At 37.2% G+C, this 22312-nt stretch overlaps 1 protein-coding gene across 4 annotated transcripts in view; it reads left to right on the forward strand.

Annotated features, from left to right (window-relative positions):
• Positions 1-22312, forward strand: part of CORIN (corin, serine peptidase) — a 250529-nt gene that overhangs the window by 90995 nt on the left and 137222 nt on the right. For all 4 annotated transcript variants that reach the window (XM_032135377.2, XM_032135379.2, XM_032135378.2 and 1 more), the window contains one exon: positions 2769-2950. In XM_032135377.2, the coding sequence (XP_031991268.1) occupies positions 2769-2950 (182 nt within the window). The remainder of the gene's footprint in view (positions 1-2768; positions 2951-22312) is intronic.

Genomic DNA, 22312 nt, shown 5'->3' on the forward strand with positions numbered 1-22312 from the left:
TCAGTTAGAGATTCCACTGCCCCAGAAAGCAGTCTTCTTTTAATGATGCAAAAATCTCTGGGAGGGTTAAGTGTTCATCTATTATTATGCATTATTCTGTGTTTTTTTCATCTATTTTCTTATTTAAAAGCTTAATTGAGATCAGCTGCAATTGGGAGTGCTGTTTTGATTGTAGGAAGGGAATAATATGTTTCAAGCACTCTGGTAGAGGTGGCCATCTAGGTGGGGTGCTGGCATCGGCATGATCACAATGGCATTGGGACCCTGGGACCTTGGTCAAGAACTAGAAGGCAAAGGAGGAACACCAACGACAAGCCTAGCTTGTTTTATAGCTTTACTGTGGGCTGGCTCACACCTAGAGAAGAAAGCACAAATGTATTTACCCTTTCCTTGTGTTCCTTAGCCCCTTTGACAAATACTGATTCAATGCACATTTGTAGGCTTTTGTAGAATGGAGATCTCACCCATCATGTGTATGACAGTGTCACTCACAAAGTGCATATCAAGATTTGCACTCTCAGCTGGGTGCGGTGGCTCAGGCCTGTAATCCTAGCACTTTGGGAGGCTAAGGTGTGCAGATCACCTGAGGTCAGGAGTTTGAGACCAGCCTGGCCAACATGTTGAAACCTTGTCTCTACTAAAAATACAAAATTAGCCGGGCAAGGTGGGGCATGCCTGTAATCCCAGCTACTGGGAAGCTGAGGCGGGAGAATCGCTTGAAACCAGGAGGCAGAGCTTGCAGTGACCCTATGGCGCCACTGCAGTCTAGCCAGGGCAACAAAGCCAAACTCCATTTGAAAAAAAAAAAGAAAGATTTGCGTTGTGCTTGCAAGACATGCATTCATGAAATTAGGACTTACTCATAGTACAGTAGTAAATAGAATAGGTCCTGGGTCAATCTGCCCGAGTTCTAATCCCGGCTCTGACTCTCATTCCCTCATTGAACTTGGACAAATGTCTTATTTGTCTGTGCTTCAGTTTCCTTACTTGTATATTGAGGATGAGTAATAACACCTATTACTCATCCTGTTCTGAGAAATCAGTGAGGTGATGAATGTGTGGCACTAAGAACAGTGCCTGGCAAACATAAGTAACTGCATATAGTAATTTTATGTTCTCCACCTTCCTTCACTGTGTATCCTAGTTTTATTTGAGAAAATATATTCACTAACTTCTCTGGGATAAGATTCAGGACAGGCAGGAAATATTGAAAAACAGTGTTATTTAAGTGATCGTTTCTTAGTCCTAGAAATATCTAATATATTTCAGGTGTCTTCTTGATACCAAGAAACTTGCCTGAACCAATTCATATTTTATATGCTGAAGCTAATTCTTTCAAATACAAAACCTCTTCTTCAACATCTTCACTATTGAATTTGGTTGCATATTAATGTATGTAGACAATTATATGAAGATCAGTATTCTAAAAGATACTCAGTTTTAAGGTGACTTTCTGAGAGGAAAGTAAAATATTTTTATCTGGATGTAATCGTTGAGTTCCCTTTTTCTATTTTTATGTACAAAGATATCTGCCCTAAGATTATTTTACAGACCCTATTAGTTTCATTTGATCCAATGGCTGGCATATCCCCTTATGTTTTTGTAATCTGTAGAAGTATGAATGGGGTATTGTAAATGTGCTTGTTTGATCAAGGAGTTTTAAAAGCCCAACTATTAGTTCCTTAGAAGAGAAGAGACAGGGAGAGTAGGTAGAATGTGTCCTGAAACTTGAAACACCAGGATTCTATTCCTGCTTCTGCCATTAGGAGCTATTCGACCTCAAGTCTGTCCTAGAATCTCCCTGGAACTATCTCATATGAAGGATTTGAATAAGGTATTGTTTAAGATTTGTTACATATCTAATATTGTATGATTCTGTGATATCTTATTGGCTCCACATTTGTGAAGTGTATGCTTTGATTTAACTGACATGTCTATTTTCTTTCCCAGTTTCCTTAAAACTATTTGAAATGCCTTTAGCAATTGACCAGCCAGGGTGAGAGATGCAGCCTTCAGCTCTAAAGTAGAAACAATTACCTGGGTCTGCAAGGAAACAAGTCCGTGGCCTTGACTTTGTTAGTATCCCATCTCCATCCACAGAGCTGTGGATCTAGGACTGTTTCATGGCATGTTAAGTGAATAAAGATAAGCTCTGGGGGCATCATACTCATACTATTAACAGACAATTGTTTGCATTTTTTTATTTTGCAGATGACAGACTAGAAATCTGAAAAGATAAATAACTGTACAAGGTGTTTCAAGTTGCCACTCGTCTGAATAATGTTCATTTTCCAGGGAGGCTGGGGAAGTTAATAATGGAACAGCTTACTCTCTGCTGCCACTCAGAGATACTTGAATTTCTCAAAGGGAAGATAAAAATACAAGAAGAACATATTTTTGACCTACTTCTTCCTTTGCAGTTTGAGGGCCTTCATTTCCATGTTAATTTTCCCCTTTTAATATTAAATAGAGCTCTTTTAGGCTGACAACTATATATTTTAGCCCAGTAAATATTAAACAAATTATTGATAAATGCTCCTACAAGAAATAGTTAGATGATGTGGAACTAGCTATTTCTTCTAGAATCAAGACCATAGAGTAGCTAAAATCACTGTCATAGGACTGAGTGTAAAAATTTAAGTTGCTGACTATAGTAAGTATAAATTAAGATAATATCACAACACAGGGGCTAACTTTAATTTCACTATTATTTCAAAACCTATTCTGTAAAGACACTAATTTTCACCTTTCTCTTTTTTTTTTTTTAGTCATGGACTCCTGCCCTGTAGGTCCTTCTGTGAGGCTGCAAAAGAAGGCTGTGAATCAGTCCTGGGGATGGTGAATTACTCCTGGCCGGATTTCCTCAAATGCTCCCAGTTTAGAAACCAAACTGAAAGCAGCAACGTCAGCAGAATTTGCTTCTCACCTCAGCAGGAAAACGGAAAGCAATGTAAGTCTCTGTGTTTCATTTCATTTTTAGAAGATTTTATTTGAGTATGCCATTTATACAAGAATGGATATAAATAATAAGTGTACAGTCTGATAAATTTTAACCAAGTGACAAGATCCATGTAACCAGAACCCAGATCAAGGAATAGAATATTAACAATATCCCCAGAAATGCCTTCAAGCCCGCTGCCTGTCGTATCTCACCCTTCCAAAAGAAACCTCTATCCTTACTTCTATCACCTTAGTTTTGCTTACTTCTGAACTTCATATAAATGGAATCATACAATATGTAACTTTTTAAAACCTGTCTTCGTTTGCTCAGCATTATGTTCAAGAAATTAATTACATCTTCATATTGTGGTTCATTCATTCTCATTGTTATACAGCATTCTAATATATGATTGAACTAAAATATATTTATCCATTCCACTGTTGATGGACATTTGCATTGTATCCAATTTTCAGCTATTACAGTGATGCTATTACTATTCTTGTACATGTCTTTTTTTTTTTTTTCTGGAGACAGAGACTTGCTCTGCCACCCAGGCTGGAGTGCAGTGGCATGATCTCAGCTCACTGCAACCTCTGCCTTTCGGGTTCAAGCAATTCTCCTGCCTCAGCCTCCCGAGTAGCTGGGATTATAGGCACATGCCATCATGCCTGGGTAACTTTTGTATTTTTAGTAGAGACACGGTTTCGCCATGTTGGCCAGGCTGGTCTTGAACTCCTTATCTCGTGATCCACCCACCGCGGCCTCCCAAAGTGTTTGGATTACAGACATTAGTCACTGTTCCCAGCCTCTTGTGCCTGTCTTTAATTGAATATGGTTATATTTATTCAACAAAAAGTTTTCTAAAGTGGTTGTACCAATTTATGCTCTTACCAGCTCCTTACGAAAGCTGTAGTTGCTCCAAATCCTTCCCAATCCTTAACATTGTCAGTCTTTTTCATTTTAACAATTTTGATGGGAGTATTGTGAAATGCCTGTCCAAATATTTTGCCTATTTTTTGATGCTCTGTCTTTTTGTCTTCGATTTATAGTTTTGTATGAATTCTGGATACAAGTCATCTGTTGGATATATATATTGCAAAGATCTCATGCCCTGTGGCTTGCCTTTGTACTCTTATTAGCATCTATGATGGAATAGAAGGTCTTAATTTTAATGGGTCCATAATATCAATCTTTTCTTTTGTGTTTTTTTTTTTCTGTGTCTTAAGAAATCTTCGCTTACCCCCAAACATAGAAATTTTTCTCCTATGTTTCTTCTAGAATCTTTATTGTTTTGACATTCAGTTTTATATCTACTATAATTCTGGAATTAATTTTTGTGCATGGTGAAAGGTAAAAGATAGGAATTAATTTTTTTCTATGTGTATATTCAATTGACCCACCACCATTTAATTATTTAGAAGACAATTTTTCCCTCTGCACTGTAATATCACTGCTGCTATCAATCAAGTGAATGATTACATGTATATCTATTTTTGAACCCTCTAATTGACAGAATAGAATTAAGACAATACCACACTATCTGGATTACTACAGTTTTATAGCATCTTTATATTGAATATTATATATGAATATTATTTTGAATATTTATAGCATCTTTATATTGAATATTTGTTCTTCTTAAAGATTGACTATTTTTGGCCGTTTGCATTTAATATAAATTTTAAAATCACTCTGTGATTTCCACAAATGCTGTTTTTGTTTTTGTTTTGTTTTTAAATTGGGACTGCATTAAATATATAGATCAAATTCAGGAAAATTTCTTTACAACAGTCAGTCTTCCAAACATAACAATTATATACTATGGTAATATTTAAGTAGGTATTTTCAATGAGGCATTTTAAAATTTCTCTCAATTACGTGTTATAGGTTTAACCGTAGAGATCTTGCACATCTTCCTTTAGATTTATTTGTGGTCTCTGGTGTTTTTGATGTTATTGTAAATTATATATTTTTAAAACGTTACCTTTGTTTTCTGTTTTTATGTATCCAAGAAATTTGATAAATCACTCAACAATTTTTATAACTTGTCTGTAAATTCATTTGAATTTTCTAAGTGCACAATCATGTCATCTAAAATAATGACAATTTATTTCCTCCTTTTCAGTCATTCTGCTCTCTGTTTCTTCTATGTCAGAAAGAAGGTTTTCAATATTTCATCTTTAATTCTGATGTTTGGTGAGGGGTTTTTAGGATGCTCTTGGTCAGATTAAGGAAGCTCTTTCTATTTGTAGTTTGCTAAGACTTTTTAAAAAATCCTGAATGGGTTTTGAATTTTATTATTTTTTTCTATATCTATTAAGATGATGTATTATTTTTTCATATTATGCTAGTTACCTTTTAGAAATGCCAGCTTTATTGAGATCATTCACATACTATAAAATTCATCTGTTTAAAGTATATTATTAAGTGGTGTAGTATATACACAGAATTGTACAACCATCATAATCATCTATAATAATTTCAGAATGTTTTTATCACCCTAGAAAGAAACCTACACACATTAGCAGTAAATTGCCATCCCTCTCCTCAGCCCCCAGTAAACACTAATTAACTTCTGTTTCTATAAACATGACTGTTTTGGACATTTAATATGAATGAAATCATACAGTATGGGACTCTTGTGACTGACTTCTTTCACATAGCAAAATATTTTCAGGGTTCATATATGCTGTAGCATGTATTATTAGTACTTCATTTTTATTGTCAATTGATACTCCATTGTAGGAATATACCACATTAAAAATCCATACATTAATTGAGGAATATTTGGACTGTTTTCACTTTTGGACTGTTATGAGTAATGCTATCTGTATAATATTTGTGTATAAGATTTTGTGTTTTTGTGTGGACATACAGTTTTAATTCTCTCGGCTATATACCTAGGAGTAGAATTGCTGTGACTAGTATTAACTCTATGTTTAACATTTTGAGGAAATGCCATTCCTACAAACAATGTATGAGGGCCCCAGTGTTTCCACATTTTCACTACACTTGTCTTTTTTGTTTATAACTGTCCTAGTTGACGTGAAGTGGTATCCCATTGTGGTTTTGAGTTGCAGTTTGCTAATGACTAATTATGTTGAGCAACATATCTTGTGCTTGTTAGTGTTAGCCATTTGTATGCCTTATATTGAGAAATATCTATTCAAATACTTTGCCCATTTTAAAATTAGGTTGCCTCTTTAAATTGTTGAATTGTCAGGTTCTTTATATATTCTGGATGCAAGTGTGCCTTTTAAGCTATATAATCTTCAAATATCTTCCTACATTCTTCAGGGACTGTTTTCATTTTAACAACAGTTTTTAACTTTGAGGAAGTCCAGTTTATCTGTCTTTTCTTTTGTTGCGTATGCTTATAGTGTATGTATTTTAAAAATTGGCTAATACAAGGTGACTAATTATTTATTCCTTTGTTTTCTTTTAAGATTTTAATAGATTTAGCTCTTATATTTAAGTCATTGATCCATTTTAAATTAACTTTTCTGTATGTTGTGAAGTAGGAGTCCAACTTCTTTCATTTGCATATGGAAATTCAGTTTTCCTAGTATGTATTGTTGAAGAGCTATTCTTTCCCACTGAATGGACTTGGAGCCCCTTGTTAAAAAACAATTGGCCATAGATGTATGGGTTTATTTCTAGACTTTCAATTCTATTTTATTGATCTATCTATCTTTCTTGATTACCACAGTTTGTAATACATTTTGAAATTATGAAGCGTGTGTACTTTAACTTTTTAAGGATTACTTTAGCTATCCTGGGTCCCTTGCCTTTCTGTATAAGTTTTAGGATTAACTTGTCAATTTCTGAAAAAAATTCAGCTATAATTTTGATAAAGATTACATATGTAAATATACCATTCAATCTTTGCTAAAAGAGCTGGAATGGCTATACTAATATTTGATCAAATAGATTTTAAAACAAAATTGTTACCAGAAAAAAGGAGGGATTTTTTAATGATAAAGGGTCAATTCATCAGGAAAACATAACACAGAACCAGAAATACTTAAATCTGACAGAACTGAAGGAAAAATAGACAATTCAACCATAATATTCCACTGTCAATAATGAGTAGAACTGGGTGGAAGATTAAAAGGGAAATACAAGACTTATAAAGCATGATAAACCAATGAGATCTAATAGACATCTGTAGTACACTCCACCCAACAATAGAGAATATATGTAAACACATATACACCTAAAAATTTCCATTTTTAAACTTACAACCTATTTGTGTTTCTGAATATAGAGTATGCCTTCTACACACAGTATATAATTGAATCTCATATTTTTATCTATGAGACAAATCTCTGCCTTTTGATTGTAGTGTTTAATTCATTTACACTTAATGTAATTATAAGTATTTGCATATGCCATTTTGAAATTTGTTTTCTCTATGACTTTTGTATTTCTTGATCCTTCATTACTGACTTTTTTTGTGTTAGATATATTGGGGTGTGCCATTTTAAATTTCTTGTTGCTTGGCTATTTTTTTTAGTTATTCTTATTGGTTGTGCTGGAACTTAAAATTAACGTCTTAAGTTATAACAGTCTAGTTCAGATGAATCCCAACTGAATTTCAACAATATCTACACTTTGCTTCTGTATAGCTTTGTTTCTTCTTCCTTCTTTGTACCATTATGTATACAAATTACATCTTTATATAATATAATCTCAACATAGGTTTATTGATTATGATGATAAATTATTGATTTATGCAGTTGTTTTTAAGAATCAGATAGGATAATAAAAGATTTGTAGAAAAAATACATTTCTTTTATCTTACTTTTACCTATTTAATTACCTCTACCAATACCTTTTATTTCTTCATATGGATTCAAGTTACTGTATACTGTCCTTTTATTTTATCCCAAAGGACTTCCTTTAGTACTTCTTACAGGGTGGTTCTGTTAATAGCAAATTCTCTCCACTTTTGTTTATCTGGGAATATCTTAATTTGTCTTTCATTTTGAAAGGATATTTTGCTGTACGTAGAATTTTTGTTTGACAGTCTTTTATTTTCAGCACTTTGAATATGTTATCCCACTTCCTTTTGGACTCCTCAGTTTGGATGAGAAGTCAGATGTTAACCTTTCTGAAGCTCCATTTTATCTGATGAGTTGCTTATCTCCTGGTGTTTTCAAAATTTTCCGTGTCTGATTTTTGATAGATTAATTACAATGTGTCTAAGTGTAGATCCTTTAGAGTTTATTTGAACTTTTGTACTTCTTGGTTATGCAGATTAATGTTTTTCTCCAAATTTGAGAAGTTTTCAGCTATTATATCTTCAAACATTCTTTCTGACTCATTCTTTTATCTCTTTCTGGTACTCCCATTTTGAGTATGTTGGTACATCCTCCAAGTTATTAAGGACATTTTAATTTTTCTTCTTTTTTTCTTTCTGTTCCTTAGACTAGATAATCTCAGCTTACTTATCTTAAAGTTTGCGGATTTTCTCTTCTGCCTGATCAAGTCTACTGTTAAGTCTTTCTAGTAAATTTTTAATTTCAGTTATGATATATTTTACTGCATAATTTCTAATATTTTAAAATAATCTATATCTCTTTATTAATATGTTGTATTTTTTGAGACATTGCTCTTATACTTCCCTTTAGTTCTCTAGAAATGTGTTCCTTAGTTCTTTGAATGAGCTAAAATAACTGATTTAAAAGTCTGTCCAGTAAATTCAATGTCTGAGCTTCCTCAGGAACAGTTTTTGTTGACTGTTTTTTCCCCCCGTATATGGGCATATGTTCCAGTCTCTTTGGACATCTTACAATTTTTTGTTGAAAGTTGGACATTTTAAATAATATAATGTTCAACTCTGCAAGTTGAATTCTTCCCCCTAACATTTGTTGCTGTTTCTGTTTCTTGTTGCTTTAATTATTGTTATTTATTTGTTCAATGAGTTCCCTGAACAACTTATGTTAAGTTTGTTCTTTGTCATGTCTAGCCACTGAAGTTTTTGCCTAGTGGTCAACTAATGATTGGACAGAATTTCCTTAAATGCCTTTAACAGGTACATATCCTAGTCTTTGCCAAGGGATTCTGTGCATGTTAGGGTGCATAGTCAGTGCTGTAGCAGAGTCGACACTATAGCAGAGTCAATACTATAGCAGTCAATACTATAGCAGAGTTTACAGCTCTGCCTTATCCTTTAATTTCTGCTTGTACAGGGTCTCAGTGTCTGCCACAGGTGAGATATTTGGGCCTTTCCGGGTCCTTCTTAGGTATATGCATAGTCCTGCACATTCATGGGATCTTTTAGATTCTCAGCAATGTATTAGAGCTTTTCAAATTTTCCTACAGGAATTCCCCACATTTTTCTTTTAATTTTTCTGGTTAGCTTCTTGTTTGCCCCGAGTGATATCCCCACCTCAGACAGTTACAGTATTAATCGGTTATTAATATTATTTTTTAGAAACATCCCAGGGAAAAGGCTTTTGCACTGAGTAAGCTCTTATTCAGGTCAAATAATCACATTTGCTCTGAGGTGAGTTTCCAGGGAGCTAACAGACAAGAAAAATAATGGCAATTCTTTGGTAATGGGGCATTGTGGAGAGCTCCAAGCATGTTTTTCCCCTTCTAGTGGCTGCTTGGCTGCTAATTTTCACAGCTGATGTAGTTGTGAGGTTATCTAGATCAATAACCATATCTTATCACCTGCTTTCTTAGACCATGCCTGACACTAGGCGCTAAAAGTTGAGTTTTCTGGAAACAGTAACTGAGATGGAGTTTGGTGTACAGAGTATTTATTAAGCTTCAGCCTTTGTGTTAAGGGAGGGAGAGAAAGCAGAATTGGGCAGAAGGAGTTGAAATATGATCCAGGCCCACCAAAGCCTCAGCTAAATCCTTGGGGAGTTCTGGAATGTATTAGGCCTACAAGAGTTATCCCATGTTGAGCCAAAATAGTCGAGTCTATGTGTCTCCACTTCAATCAGTCATGGGATGTGGTCCTTCCTGGGAACAGTGTGCCACTGGGTGAGGCAGATCTCGTCAGTGCTCCACAGCCGAGGCAAAACCCGAAGGATCTGACAGCTAAAGGCGGTGGGCCAGCAAATGTAGCAATAGATTCTTTCTTGAAGGGTAGACATATATGGCCAGATCGTATATGTGATATGGGCCAGACACATATATGATCACATGTATGTGCCACATATATGATCATTAGGCACATATGAGGCCAGATAGCCTTAATTTAATCAGAGACTAAGCTGATTTTGCCTCATTGTTATAAGGCTCCGTCTACCTCTGGTTTTTCTCCATTCTGAGAGTGTGGTTCTCCAGTAGTCTCAACTGAGAAACTGGGAGGCTTACTATATTCCCTTCCTCCTTGGGTGGTTCCAAATTTTATTTTATTTTCTGCTCAGAGCAGTATAATTTCTGTAATTTCCATTCTACTTTTCTGAAGTTTTCTGCTTAGTTCTTTAGCCTCCTGCCCTCTGTGGCAAATGCCTTGCAAGGCAGCCCTCCCAAGTGATAGATCTGCTTCTCTGTGTCTCCCCTTTCACTTCTTACCTGGCCCCTTAGTATCTGGCTGCTTCAGCAACACCAAACTCTAATTTTTATCTCTTCGCCTTTGTGGAATTGCCAAAAGTTCTGCTGGCTTATCTTCTCTTTGCAGTGGTCACATGTGTAGCACCATGCCAAGAACTGGCAAGTGCCATGAGGGACAAGGCATGCACAGATTGTAGACTCTCAGGGCATGTTCTCACTTAGCCAAATGATGAGAATACATGGACACATAGAGGGGAACAACTGATACTGGGGCCTACCAGAAGGTGGAGGGTAGGAGGAGAAAAAGGATCAGGAAAAATAATTAATGGGTACTAGGCTTAATAAGTGAGTGATCTGTACAACAAACCCCTATGACACAAGTTTACCTATATAACAAACTTGCATATGTACTTTTGAACTTAAAATAAAACTTTAAAAAAAATGTAGACTCTTTGTTCTACAGTTATCTTCTCTCTGGGACCTTGGCCACTCACATCTTAATTATCTCATCAGCCCTCAGATGCCTTCAAACAGATGTTTCTTGTGTTTTATCTGGCTTTTCTAGTTGTACTTGACCGGGGCATTGATCTACTGCAAGTTACTACATCATGGCCAGAAATGGAAGTTTGTTTTCTTTTTCACACATTGTTTAGTAGAGGTCTGCTGCTAAATTAGGATTCCCTCCAAAAGACAGTATATAGCTAAAAGCCATTAGAAGGCTGAGTGAGTAAAACTGAAAGAGAAATCCTTTAAGTCTTTTCTGTTTTAACTACATTTTCTCCTGTTTTATAAGAATGCTTGCAGTCTTCATTAGTGGTCATTTGGAAAATGTAACCCATTGATACAGGATTTAAGAATTCATGGAGAAAACTTGAAAATCAAAAAATCATCAGTGTTATGTAACACTGTTGCTCAAAACATACCAGTTCTTGAAAATCAAAATAACATTATTAGTATCTTTTTTTTTTTTTTAAACGGAGTCTCTGTCGCCCAGGCTGGAGTGCAGTGACGCGATCTCTGCTCACTGCAAGCTTCGCCTCCTGCGTTCACGCCATTCTCAGGAGAATGTCTCAGCCTCCGGAGTAGCTGGGACTACAGGTGCCCACCACCACTTCCGGCTAATTTTTTGTATTTTTAGTAGAGACCTGGTTTCACCGTGTTAGCCAGGATGGTGTTGATCTCTTGACCTTGTGATCCGCCCACCTCGGCCTTCCAAAGTGCTGGGATTACAGGTGTGAGCCACCGTGCCCAGCCCATTATTAGTATTTTTTAATAACAAACTAAAATGCCACTTAAAACATTGGCTCTCCAATATCAGAGGATATTGCAAATATTCTAATCTTGGAAAAGATAGAAGATCTTGGAAAAAATCTTAGAAAGATTGATGAAACATTTATATTTAAAAACGTATGTTTAAAGAGAACAGAAATTTCCTAAGTACACTCATCTGAGGTCCTCTACTTGTCAGATAATCTTTTTAGAATTCTTGGTTGTAATATTTTTTTCATGTAGAGATAATTCTCCAAAAATGCATCTGATAATTGGTGTTTGATGTAATATTTACCTAGAATTTAAAATAAGTATTCTGTCTCTTGCTTTATGGGTAAACAGGATGCTAGACATATTCATAGTTTGTGTGCTATAGAGAAAGTTACTGCTAGCTACAATCTTTGTATATGCATAAGAATGTAATTTCTTGTATACACAGTTACTAAAAAGTATAAGAATATATTGTATGCTAACCAGAAAAGTGTTTATTATATAATACAGTCTTAATCATACAAGGGATTATGCTATAGAGCCACTTTATAAATACAACTGATGTAGTTTTTCTTTGATTTTTTTATTCAATATTGATTGAGCACTTTTTCTTTTCTGAGTATCATTCCAGGTACTCTGAAAAAGTAAAAGTAATCATGGTGATCATAATTTTAATCTATATCTGTTTAACGCATTGGTTCTTAACTGGGGTGATTTTGCAGCCCCCATTTGGGAACATTTGGCAATGTCTGTAGACATTTTTGGTTGTCACAACTGTGAGAACAGGGGAAGTTAACTACTAACACCTAGTAGGTAGAGGCAAGGTATGCTGCCAAACATCCTACAACGTACATGCAGGACAGCCTCCCACAACAAAAAATTACGTGGCCTAAAATGTTAGGAGTGCTGCTTTTGAGAAACCGTGGTCTAGGGCTATATGTTTTGCAAAGTACTTTCTAACAGTAATAATAATAATAATAGTTTAACATACTTCCTACCTCTAAGGAGTGTTAAACCTAATCTGTGATACCCACGTGTAAGAAACAGAATGTTAAAAGAGCGTTAATAACTACATGTAAACATGCTGTGATACAGAAAGTATAAAAGGACACAGGCTAAATGTCAATGGAATAGAGTGGAGTCAATTACATAAACGAATCCTGAATATTTTAAAAGAGAAAGGCTCCTACTTAGCAAAGAGGACGGAAGAAGGTGTTCTGGTGGAGATGTTCGGCACTGTGGACTTGCGCTGGGTGTCAGGTTCCTACTTAGCCGATGAAATGAGTGGTGACTAAAAGTTGACTCTTGTCTCAATCGTCTTCTTCCAACTTGTGAGATCATTTGCCCAAGGAAATAGTAACTCCCTCCCTTTACATTATGTACCCCATTCTCCTTTCTGAAGTGCTTTCACAGCTGTTAGTTCAATTTGCTTCCAGAGTAAATCTCCAAGGTATTATCATCTTTATTTTATAAATTAAGAAACTGAGGTTCAGGAGGTCATTCCCAGCTTATTTTAAATCCAGTCCCCTAGGCTCCATCCTCCCCCAGATAGTCCACTATCCTGGGACCATCTTGAGATTTGGTTATTAATCCTTATTAATACCCGCTGCTACAGCCCCCTTCTCACAAGAGCTCTCACATGTCTTTCCAGAGTGAATCGAGCCAAAACCCACAACTTGTAACAGCTGCTTTTCCCAATGCATAGCTCTGTAAATTCGATTCATCTTCTCTTAATATCCTTTAAATCAGTCATAACTCCTAAGGTATTTTGTTCCCATATAGAAGGACACACAGTTGTCTTATCCTTTCTATCTTATGTTGATGCTAGGTCTTGTAAAGTAAATAGTGTGCTAAAGTGATAATGCTGTGGGAACTGTTCGTCAGAGGTTTTAAAATAAACATTTGTGTGTTTCCATAGCTGAGATGTGAGAACTCAGGGGGCTAAAGTTCAGGACCTATCAATCATGCTGAGCTTTCTGACTAATCCTTTACCTAGTCTGTAATCATATGTGGAAAGTTGATTTTAAATCGTATTTCTGTGGGCCTGAAGAGATCTCTCTGCCATGAAAGAAACTCAGTTATTTATTCATTCATTTTCCTCTGCCTTTTCATAGCACCTTATTTGCTCTGTCTAGCTCCAGTTGCTGCTAGCAACCATTTCAGTGCACAAGCAGCAAAATGATAGTTTCAGGATCCTGGTAAAACACATAGTCCGAATCTCTCCTATTGAATTGTGGGTTTATTTGGAAGAAATAATTTAATACTATTTCTTTGAGGTACTTACATCAATATTTTGCTAGAGATAGATGAGGTACTTATATGGATATTTTGCAAATAGCATCGTGAAGGCGCTGAACATGTCTCTCAAGCCCTTTAAACCTCTATTGCTCCAACTTTACAATAGAAATAATAATACCTAAGTGGTAGAATTGTGTTATGGGCTAAATGGGATAATGTATTTGAGATAACTTTATTTGAGAGAAGCCACATGCCCGGTGCAAATGTAAATCCCTCAATTCAACAGACATGTAGTAAGTGTATTCCATGTACCAGGCAGTTTACCAGGAACTGGAGAAGGCACGAAGGCAGGCATATTTTTAAAGAGTTCATAGGCCAGTGGGGAGATGGACATGGGACACGCAGACACAGACCTGAGACAAGGAGTTGAGCCATGGTACATTTGGGAGAGACGTGAGACAGTGGTGGGGTGGGGGTCATGGGAGTGGGAAGGGAAACAGGCCAATAAAGAGTAGATTACTGGTCAGGCGTGGTGGCTCACACCTGTAATCCCAGCACTTTGGGAGGCCAAGGAGGGTGGATCACTTGAGGTTAAGAGTTCGAGACCAGCCTGGCCAACGTAGTGAAACCCCATCTCTACTAAAAATATAAAAAAGCCGGGCGTGGTGGCATGTGCTTGTAATCCCAGCCCCTCAGGAGGCTGAGGCAGGAGAATAGCTTGAGTCTGGGAGGTGGAGGTTGCAGTGAGCTGAGATCATGCCACTGCACTCCAGCCTGGGAGATGGAGCAAAACTCTATCTCAAAAAAAAAAAAAAAAAAAAGATAGATTACTAAACCAGCTACCATAGTGGGCAACTGGAGCAATCCCATGGGAAAATCTGGGAACTAGTGTACAACATATGGTTTAGAATTAGTCTACTAGAGGGGTGAGGGAGCTGGGGTATGCACTTCCTTTAGTCTTTGAAACTGACAGTATCTGTTACAGCCCATAAGGACAATGTCCTATAGGAGAAGAGATGTGGGGTTGTGAAGGAGGGAGTATAAACTTGGCTGCCCCCTGCGATGGAAGACTTTTGTCCCTGTTGGTTTCTTCTTCATTCGTAGCACTATTTGCCTTTGGTTTCTAGAACATTGCTATTCTGATCTGCCTCTCACTGCCCTGGCCACCCTTTAGTCTCCTTCCTTTTTCTACTGGCCCCTTAAATGTTGATATTCCACAAAATACTATTTTCAACCTTCTTTTCTCAACATCTTATATGTTTTCTCTGGGAAATCTCATATTTGCTTTATAGCCACATATCACTGATGATTCTTAAATCTATCTATCATCCTCAATTTTATTCCACTTCCCTAAGCTTCAAACCTCCATTCCACTGTCCTTGCTTACACCTCTCAAGAAAAACTCCTTTGTCCCCACATCTCCAAGGGCCTCTACCTGTGTGGCTATATCCCATAGTAGTTCTCAGTAGTTTTTGACCTCCAACAACATTTGCTAATTTTTTTTTTCTTTTTTTTTTTTTTAGATGGAGTCTTGCTCTGTCACCCAGGCTGGAGTGCAGTGGTGCAATCTTGGCTCACTGCAACCTCCGCCTCCTGGGTTCAAGCAATTCTCCTGCCTCAGCCTCCCAAGCAGCTGAGACTGCAGGTGTGCGCTACCACACCCAGCTAATTTTTGTATTATTGGTAGAGATGGGGTTTCACCATGTTGGCCAGGCTGGTCTCGAACTCCTGAGCTGGTGATCCGCCTGCTTCAGCCTCCCAAAGTACTGGGATTACAAGCGTGAGCCACCATGCCCGGCCTGCATTTGCTACATTTAATCCCTCCCTCCTACCTGATAAACTCTTCACCTGACTTCCAATTGGGTTTTCCTCTTTCTTTGGCCACTTACTCTAGTTTCCTTTGTGTTTTCTCCTCATTTCTCTCACCTGTAGACACTGGAGTGCCTCAGGCCTTGGATCTCTCTCCTTTTGGTGATCTAATTCAGGCTCATGGCTTTAAATACCACTAGTACACTGACAACTACAAATGCGGATCTCTAGCCCACATCCCTCCTCTGACCTCTGGACCTGCATGCATATGTATCGGCATACACACACACACGCGCGCGCGCGCACACACACACAATTTGCCTTCTATTTGTTTCTATTTGAGTTTCTAAAAGGCATGTCAAACGAAACAGGTACAAAACCAATCCGATATTGCCCATGCACTTTGTCTTCTCCCAGCTTTTCCCTCCTTAGTCAATAACAATGTAGTTCTTTCAGTTGTTCTAGTTAAAAACTTGGGGTCATCCTTGACTCTTCTTTTTCTCTTTCACACCATATCTGATTTGTCTGCAAATTTTAGTGGTTCAGCTGTCAAAATGTATGCGTGATCCAACCAGTGCTCACTGTCTCCACAACCACTCCAAGGCTCACTTGGATTTGTGCCTGGATTATCCTTCCAGCCTCATTATTGGCTTCCTTGCTGCCTCCCTCTGCCCCTTTGCCTCTTCCTTGATACCTCCCTATGCACACAGCAGAGAAAGGGGTCTTTTAAACTTTCACATCTCTTCTCTCTGTTTCCTAAGGCTTTCCCTCTCACTCAGTATAAAAGCCCTTGGTCTTTACAACTGTGAGGCCTTCATCAGTATTGCTGCATTGCACAACTGCAGGAGAATACCAGTCATATGGAAAGCAATGTGAATAGTAAAACGGGAGAGTTCCCTGATTCCCCTCTCAGCACATGCAACAGGGGTCTCTCCTGTGTGGTCACCCTGCAGCTCAAACCCCTAGGGGGAGCATGCAGACAGGCAGGTGCAGAGGCCTGCAAGAGTGCTTTTGGACTCCAGCCCCACCGCAGGATCTGGGGGTGGGTGTTTGTGGCTCCTGAAGCCCAGGTGGGCAACCTCTTTTTTTTTTTTTTTTTTTTGAGATGGAGTCTTGCTCTGTCGCCCAGGCTGGAGTGCAGTGGCACAATCTCAGTTCACTGCAACCTCTGCCTTCCAGGTTCACGCGATTCTCCTGCCTCAGCCTCCCGAGCAGCTGGGACTACAGGCACGCTGCCACCACGCCCGGCTAATTTTTGTATTTTTAGTAGAGATGGGGTTTCACCATATTGGCCAGGCTGGTCTCCAACTCCTGACCTCGTGATACACCCGCCTCAGCCTCCCAAAGGGCTGGGATTACAGGCGTGAGCCACGGCGCCCGGCCTGCAAGCTCTTTTAAATTTGCCTTCTGCAGACGGCTTGTGTGTTAATCAACTCAATGGACCCTCTGCCTTATCGCAAGGGCAGGGAGCCAGTGTGACAGCCTTCTGTACCCCAAGTTCTTGCCCAGTGTACTGGAAGAATTAGATCACATGTGAGCTCCAAGGATGAGTGCAGGGTTTTATTGAGTGGTGGAGGTGGCTCTCAGTGAGGTGAATGGGGAGCCGGAAGCAGGGGAATGGAGTGGGAAGGTGGTCTTTCCCTGCAGCCGGAGCACCCAGCGGCCAGACTTCTCTGCCGAACTCCCCTCTGTGGCCGAACGTCTCTCTTCTTCTCTCTTTCTCTACCAAGTTGTTCCGTTTTCGCTGGTCTGCCGGTTCCAATATTCAGCCGCTCCGTGTGTGTGCGCGCTAAGGTCTTGGGTTTATATGGGGGCAGGATGAGGGGTGTGGTGGGCCAAAGGGCAACTTTTTGGGTGTGAAAACAGAAATGCCTGTCCTCACTTAGAGCTGTGGGTCTTCCAGCTTAAGGGTGGGGCCTTTGTTGGGGAACCGCCCTCCTGTCTGTATCATTTGTGCCTCCTAGAGTTGTGCAACATAGACATCCCACCCTACATTATCTGGCGCTGATTGCCTCTCTGACTTTTCTCTTGTTTTTGCTGTCTAGGCTGTAACTACTCTGTTCCATCTGCCTGCAACGTTCTTGCCCCAGATATCTCCCTTTCGTTCTTTTAATCGGCTGCCAGCAACTGTCTGCAGGGCTGTTACATAGAACATGTTAGGGAGAGTGGTCAAAAATGAGATGAAGAAGAGAAGCTATGTGAGGAACAGCTGTCATTATTGTTGTTATTTGGGTAGTGATAGAGCTAAGGATATGCCAGAATTCTTATGAAGAAACTTCATGATCAACTTTTCTGGTACTTAACATTTCATTTTGCTGTAACTTGAAGCTTTAAAAATAACTTTAAGTCCCTAACAACTTCTTTTGATCGGTGACCATGAGAAATGCCCATCCTGTGGATTTCCACTGTTTTTCTGGGAGAATTACAGGCTTGTTTTGACTTTGCTATGCCACATACCCAGGATAAAGAAGCAGTGCCAGATAGAATAGATTTCTTGTTGAGCCTAAATACGACCTGTTCTCTTTGGGCTCTGTAATTCTTGTTTATAGATCATTTGAGATTAGGTTTCTATTCTCTGCCAAATATTGCTTTGCTTGAAGTGGCACAGTCGTTCCTAAAACAGAAATATAGAGGTTTTCTTTCCTCATCTGCATTCATTCTCTCACTTTCTTGCCAAGCTAGCTGCTTGGCTTACAGGTTGATAGCTCAGAAACTCAAGATCATACGTTGATCCTTGGGCTTATTACAGAATATTATTTTGTTCAGTGGCCGGAGACCAAGACCATCTGCATTTTGTCAATATTATGCCTCTGAATCAGAAATCAGAATCACATTTCAGAACCACAATCAGAAATCCACATTTGTGGTCTTACAGATTACAGTAGAATATGGAAATTTTTAGCAACAAGTCAAAAATCTGATATTATTTAATATATATGATCATAAGTGCACATCCCTGGGCCCATTTTGGTCAATAATCAGTTCTGATTACTCTAACAAGAATGCTGCTCATTTGCAATTCAAAACATCATCTATTTTAATTCTGTATTCAGCTTTGTACGCCCCATCATGGTCAATTTAATCACAGCTGATAGATCTTTACAGAACCAGGTAAATGAAAAACAAAATGCTGGTTTTTTTTCTTTCACATAGCAGAAATATTAGCTTAGTTCTAAGTTTCATATTTGTTTACCAAAATTCCTGGGAAAGGATACTATCTATGTCTTTTAGGTGAACATTATTCTTTAAGCTCAATCAGTTCTTTTTGAAATTGAGCAACAGTAATGTGGCAATTGTCTTGTAATTCAGACATCCTAGAGTTTGAACTCTAAACTCTGGGCTACCCACTGAAAATAATGCATGATTCAGTATCATCACATGAAAATCTATGAATCTCTTTTGAAATCGTGACTTCATTCTGCTAAATAGCATTGTGAGCTTCATAACCGCAATTCCATTGAGCTCAGCAATTGGGAAGTAATTTGAAGTCTCCATTCTCACCTGCTCTATCCATATGTTTATTTTGTGTCTGAAACCCTGCACACATTTAAACAAAAAGTTAAGTTCTTATCGAGGAGGCAGTGCAACATAGTGTTTTAGATATGTGGTCTTCCAGATATTTTTGCTGTGTACCCTCGAAGGATTTTGACAAAGTACACAGCCCTTGTACAATTTTAAATTAATATCTAAAAAATTTTAACTGTGAATGTAAATAGTGTCAGGTAATAGAATTTAAAGAATATTATAATAATTGACATATAACTATTTTAAATGTGTCTAGTGAAACCTAAATCCCATAGTTCCTTGACATTCACAAAACATTAAAAAATTATAAGCTCCTTTTGTAACACTCAGCAAATTTTACTTTGCTCCTTTTCCCCTCTGAACTCATTTCTATTTTCCTTTCACCTACAGAATTTCATTACAGTGTAATATCTTTTTAATGCTTAGATTATTTTTATCCTCCTACCACGCATCTCTAGAACAAAACTGTGCATAAATGGAAATTATTACTTTAAAAAACTTTCCTTCAGTCATAAGACTCTGAGTGTCAACAGTTTATTTTCTGATTAATTTATCAAAAAGTTGTACTTTCAATCTATTATAAATGTTTATAAATAATTACTAACCTTAAATGTGACATATATTAGAATTCCATAAATCTTGATGTATTAGATGCAGTTTGTTTTCTTTGAACACTGGTTTGTGTAGACTGTATCAAAGTTTGGCATCAATTGTGTCCCTCCTTTTTTCTTCTAGATGGTAGTGCTTTGAAAACTTATTCATATGATTAAACACATGGGCATAGAAAGAGTTTTATTGAATAATGGCATTCAATTATTTGAGAAGCTTCCCACTGTACCGTCAAAAAGCAAGTAGTAATGATTTATCATTAAAATTATTTGTAATAATTTATCATTAAAATTATTTTTAATGGTTAGATGACAACTTGATTAGATTCTCCTTCCATTTTTGAAAGCATGGACTTGGAAAGCACCTTACTTGCAAATGCATTTGTTACCCAGTCAGTAAGGCCATTCATGTTCTCTACTTCTGAGAATATTACCAGGATTTATCAAATATCTGTTTATTACTCTTTCACTTTGAGGCATTTTATTTAGCCCTATATATTCAGAAAAATTTGTAAAAAATGGAAATATTGGTTAATTTCAATTTTTTCTAATACAATATTTTTATAAAATGCTTTTTATATTATTACATGCTTTAAATATATATTTATCAAAACTTGGAGCTGTTGGTTTTGTTCATCCAATTTACATAAAATTTATCTAACTGGTAATGCCAGTCTTCAATGTCAAACTTACTCATCAAATCAGAGTCACTTTCTGAAAGAAATAGGCCAACTTTAGTTTTTGTTTAAATTTCCATACAATGAAATTCACTGTATGTGTGTGTATATATAGTTCTGAGTTTTAACACATGCGTAGATATTTGTAACCACCACAAAATTAGATTACTGAACAGTTCTATCATCCTACATATATCATCTTCATCTTGTCCTTTATGGCCAAAACCACCATCCAAACCTCTGGAAACTGCTGATCTGTTCTCCACATCTCTGGTTTGGCTTTTCTAGAATGTCAAACATGGAATCATACACTATATTCCCTTTTGAGACCTGCTCCTTTCCCTTAGGATAATGCCTTTAATATTCATCCATGTTGTTACATGTATCAGTGGTTATTTTTAATGTTTACTAGTATTCCATTGTATGGCTGTACCTCAATTTGTTTATTTGCTCATTGAAAGGAATTTGATTGTTTCCAGTTTTCTGGTAATTGTGAAAATTACTGCTGTAAACATTCATTTGCAGTTTTTATAGGCAAATTTCTCTAAGATGAATACCTAGGTTGGTGTCTGTCAACTGTTTTTCCAGAGTGGCTGTATCATTTTGCATTCCCATCAGTAACAATGTACGCAACTTCCAGTTGCTTCACATCTTCACCAGTACTTGGTATTGTCAGATTGACTTTTGTTGTTTCTGTTTTGACCATTCTAATAGGTGTGTAGAAGCATCTCACTGTGGTTAAATTTGCCTAATGATGAACATCTTTTAATATGCTTACTTGCCATCAGAATATTACCTTTATGAAGTGTCTGTTCGTATCTTTTGCTCATTTTATGGCAGGAGTGGGGGGTTGTTTGATTTCTTACTGTTGAGTTTTGAGAGTTCTTTATATATTGTGGGTACAAGTCTTTTGTTCAATATATGATTTGGGAATATTTTCCCACTCTCTGTACCTTGTCTTTTCATTCTCTTCACAATGTCTTTCACAGAACAAATGTTTTTATTTACCAATTTTTTAATGCAACATAGTTTTGTATCGTATAAGAACTATTCACCTATCTCAATTGCATAAAGATTTTCCTTCATAATTTCTCCCAAGACTTTTTCAGTTTTCATTTTATGTGACTTGCATTGAGTTACTTTTTGCCTAAGGTATAAGGTATAGGTCAAGTGGCATTTTTTTCCTTTTCCAAATGCATGTCCATTTGTTCCAGACACATTTGTTAAAAGGCCTATATTTCCCCTATTAAATTGCTTTTGCACCTCCATCAAAAATTAATTGACCTTATTCTCGTGGGTCTATTTCTGGACTGTTCATTCTGTTTCATTAATTTATGTGCTCATTCCTTAACCAAACCACATTGTTTTGATTAGTATGGCTTGATATTAAGACTTAAAATCTAATAGTATGAGTTTTTCCACTGTGTTATGTCTCAAAATTTATTTTTCAGTTGTAGTTCTTTGCCTTTCTATATAAGTGTTAGGATTATCTTGTCTATGTCTCCAAAAAAAAATGTTCCAAAGATCTTGATTGGATTTGTATTAAAGCTGTGGATCAATTTGGGGAGACTTGGCATCTTAAACATATTAAGTCTTTCAAACCATAAACTTGGTTTATCATTTATTTAGGTCTTTCTTGATTCTTCTATTGGCATTTATAATTTGCTCATATAGGTCTTGCACATATTTTGTTAGATACTTTGAGAGCTATTGTAAAAGGTACTGATTTTAAAACATTG

Source organism: Hylobates moloch, unplaced genomic scaffold, assembly GCF_009828535.3.
Source record: "Hylobates moloch isolate HMO894 unplaced genomic scaffold, HMol_V3 SCAFFOLD_17, whole genome shotgun sequence".
In the NCBI taxonomy this organism is placed as follows: Eukaryota; Metazoa; Chordata; class Mammalia; order Primates; family Hylobatidae; genus Hylobates; species Hylobates moloch.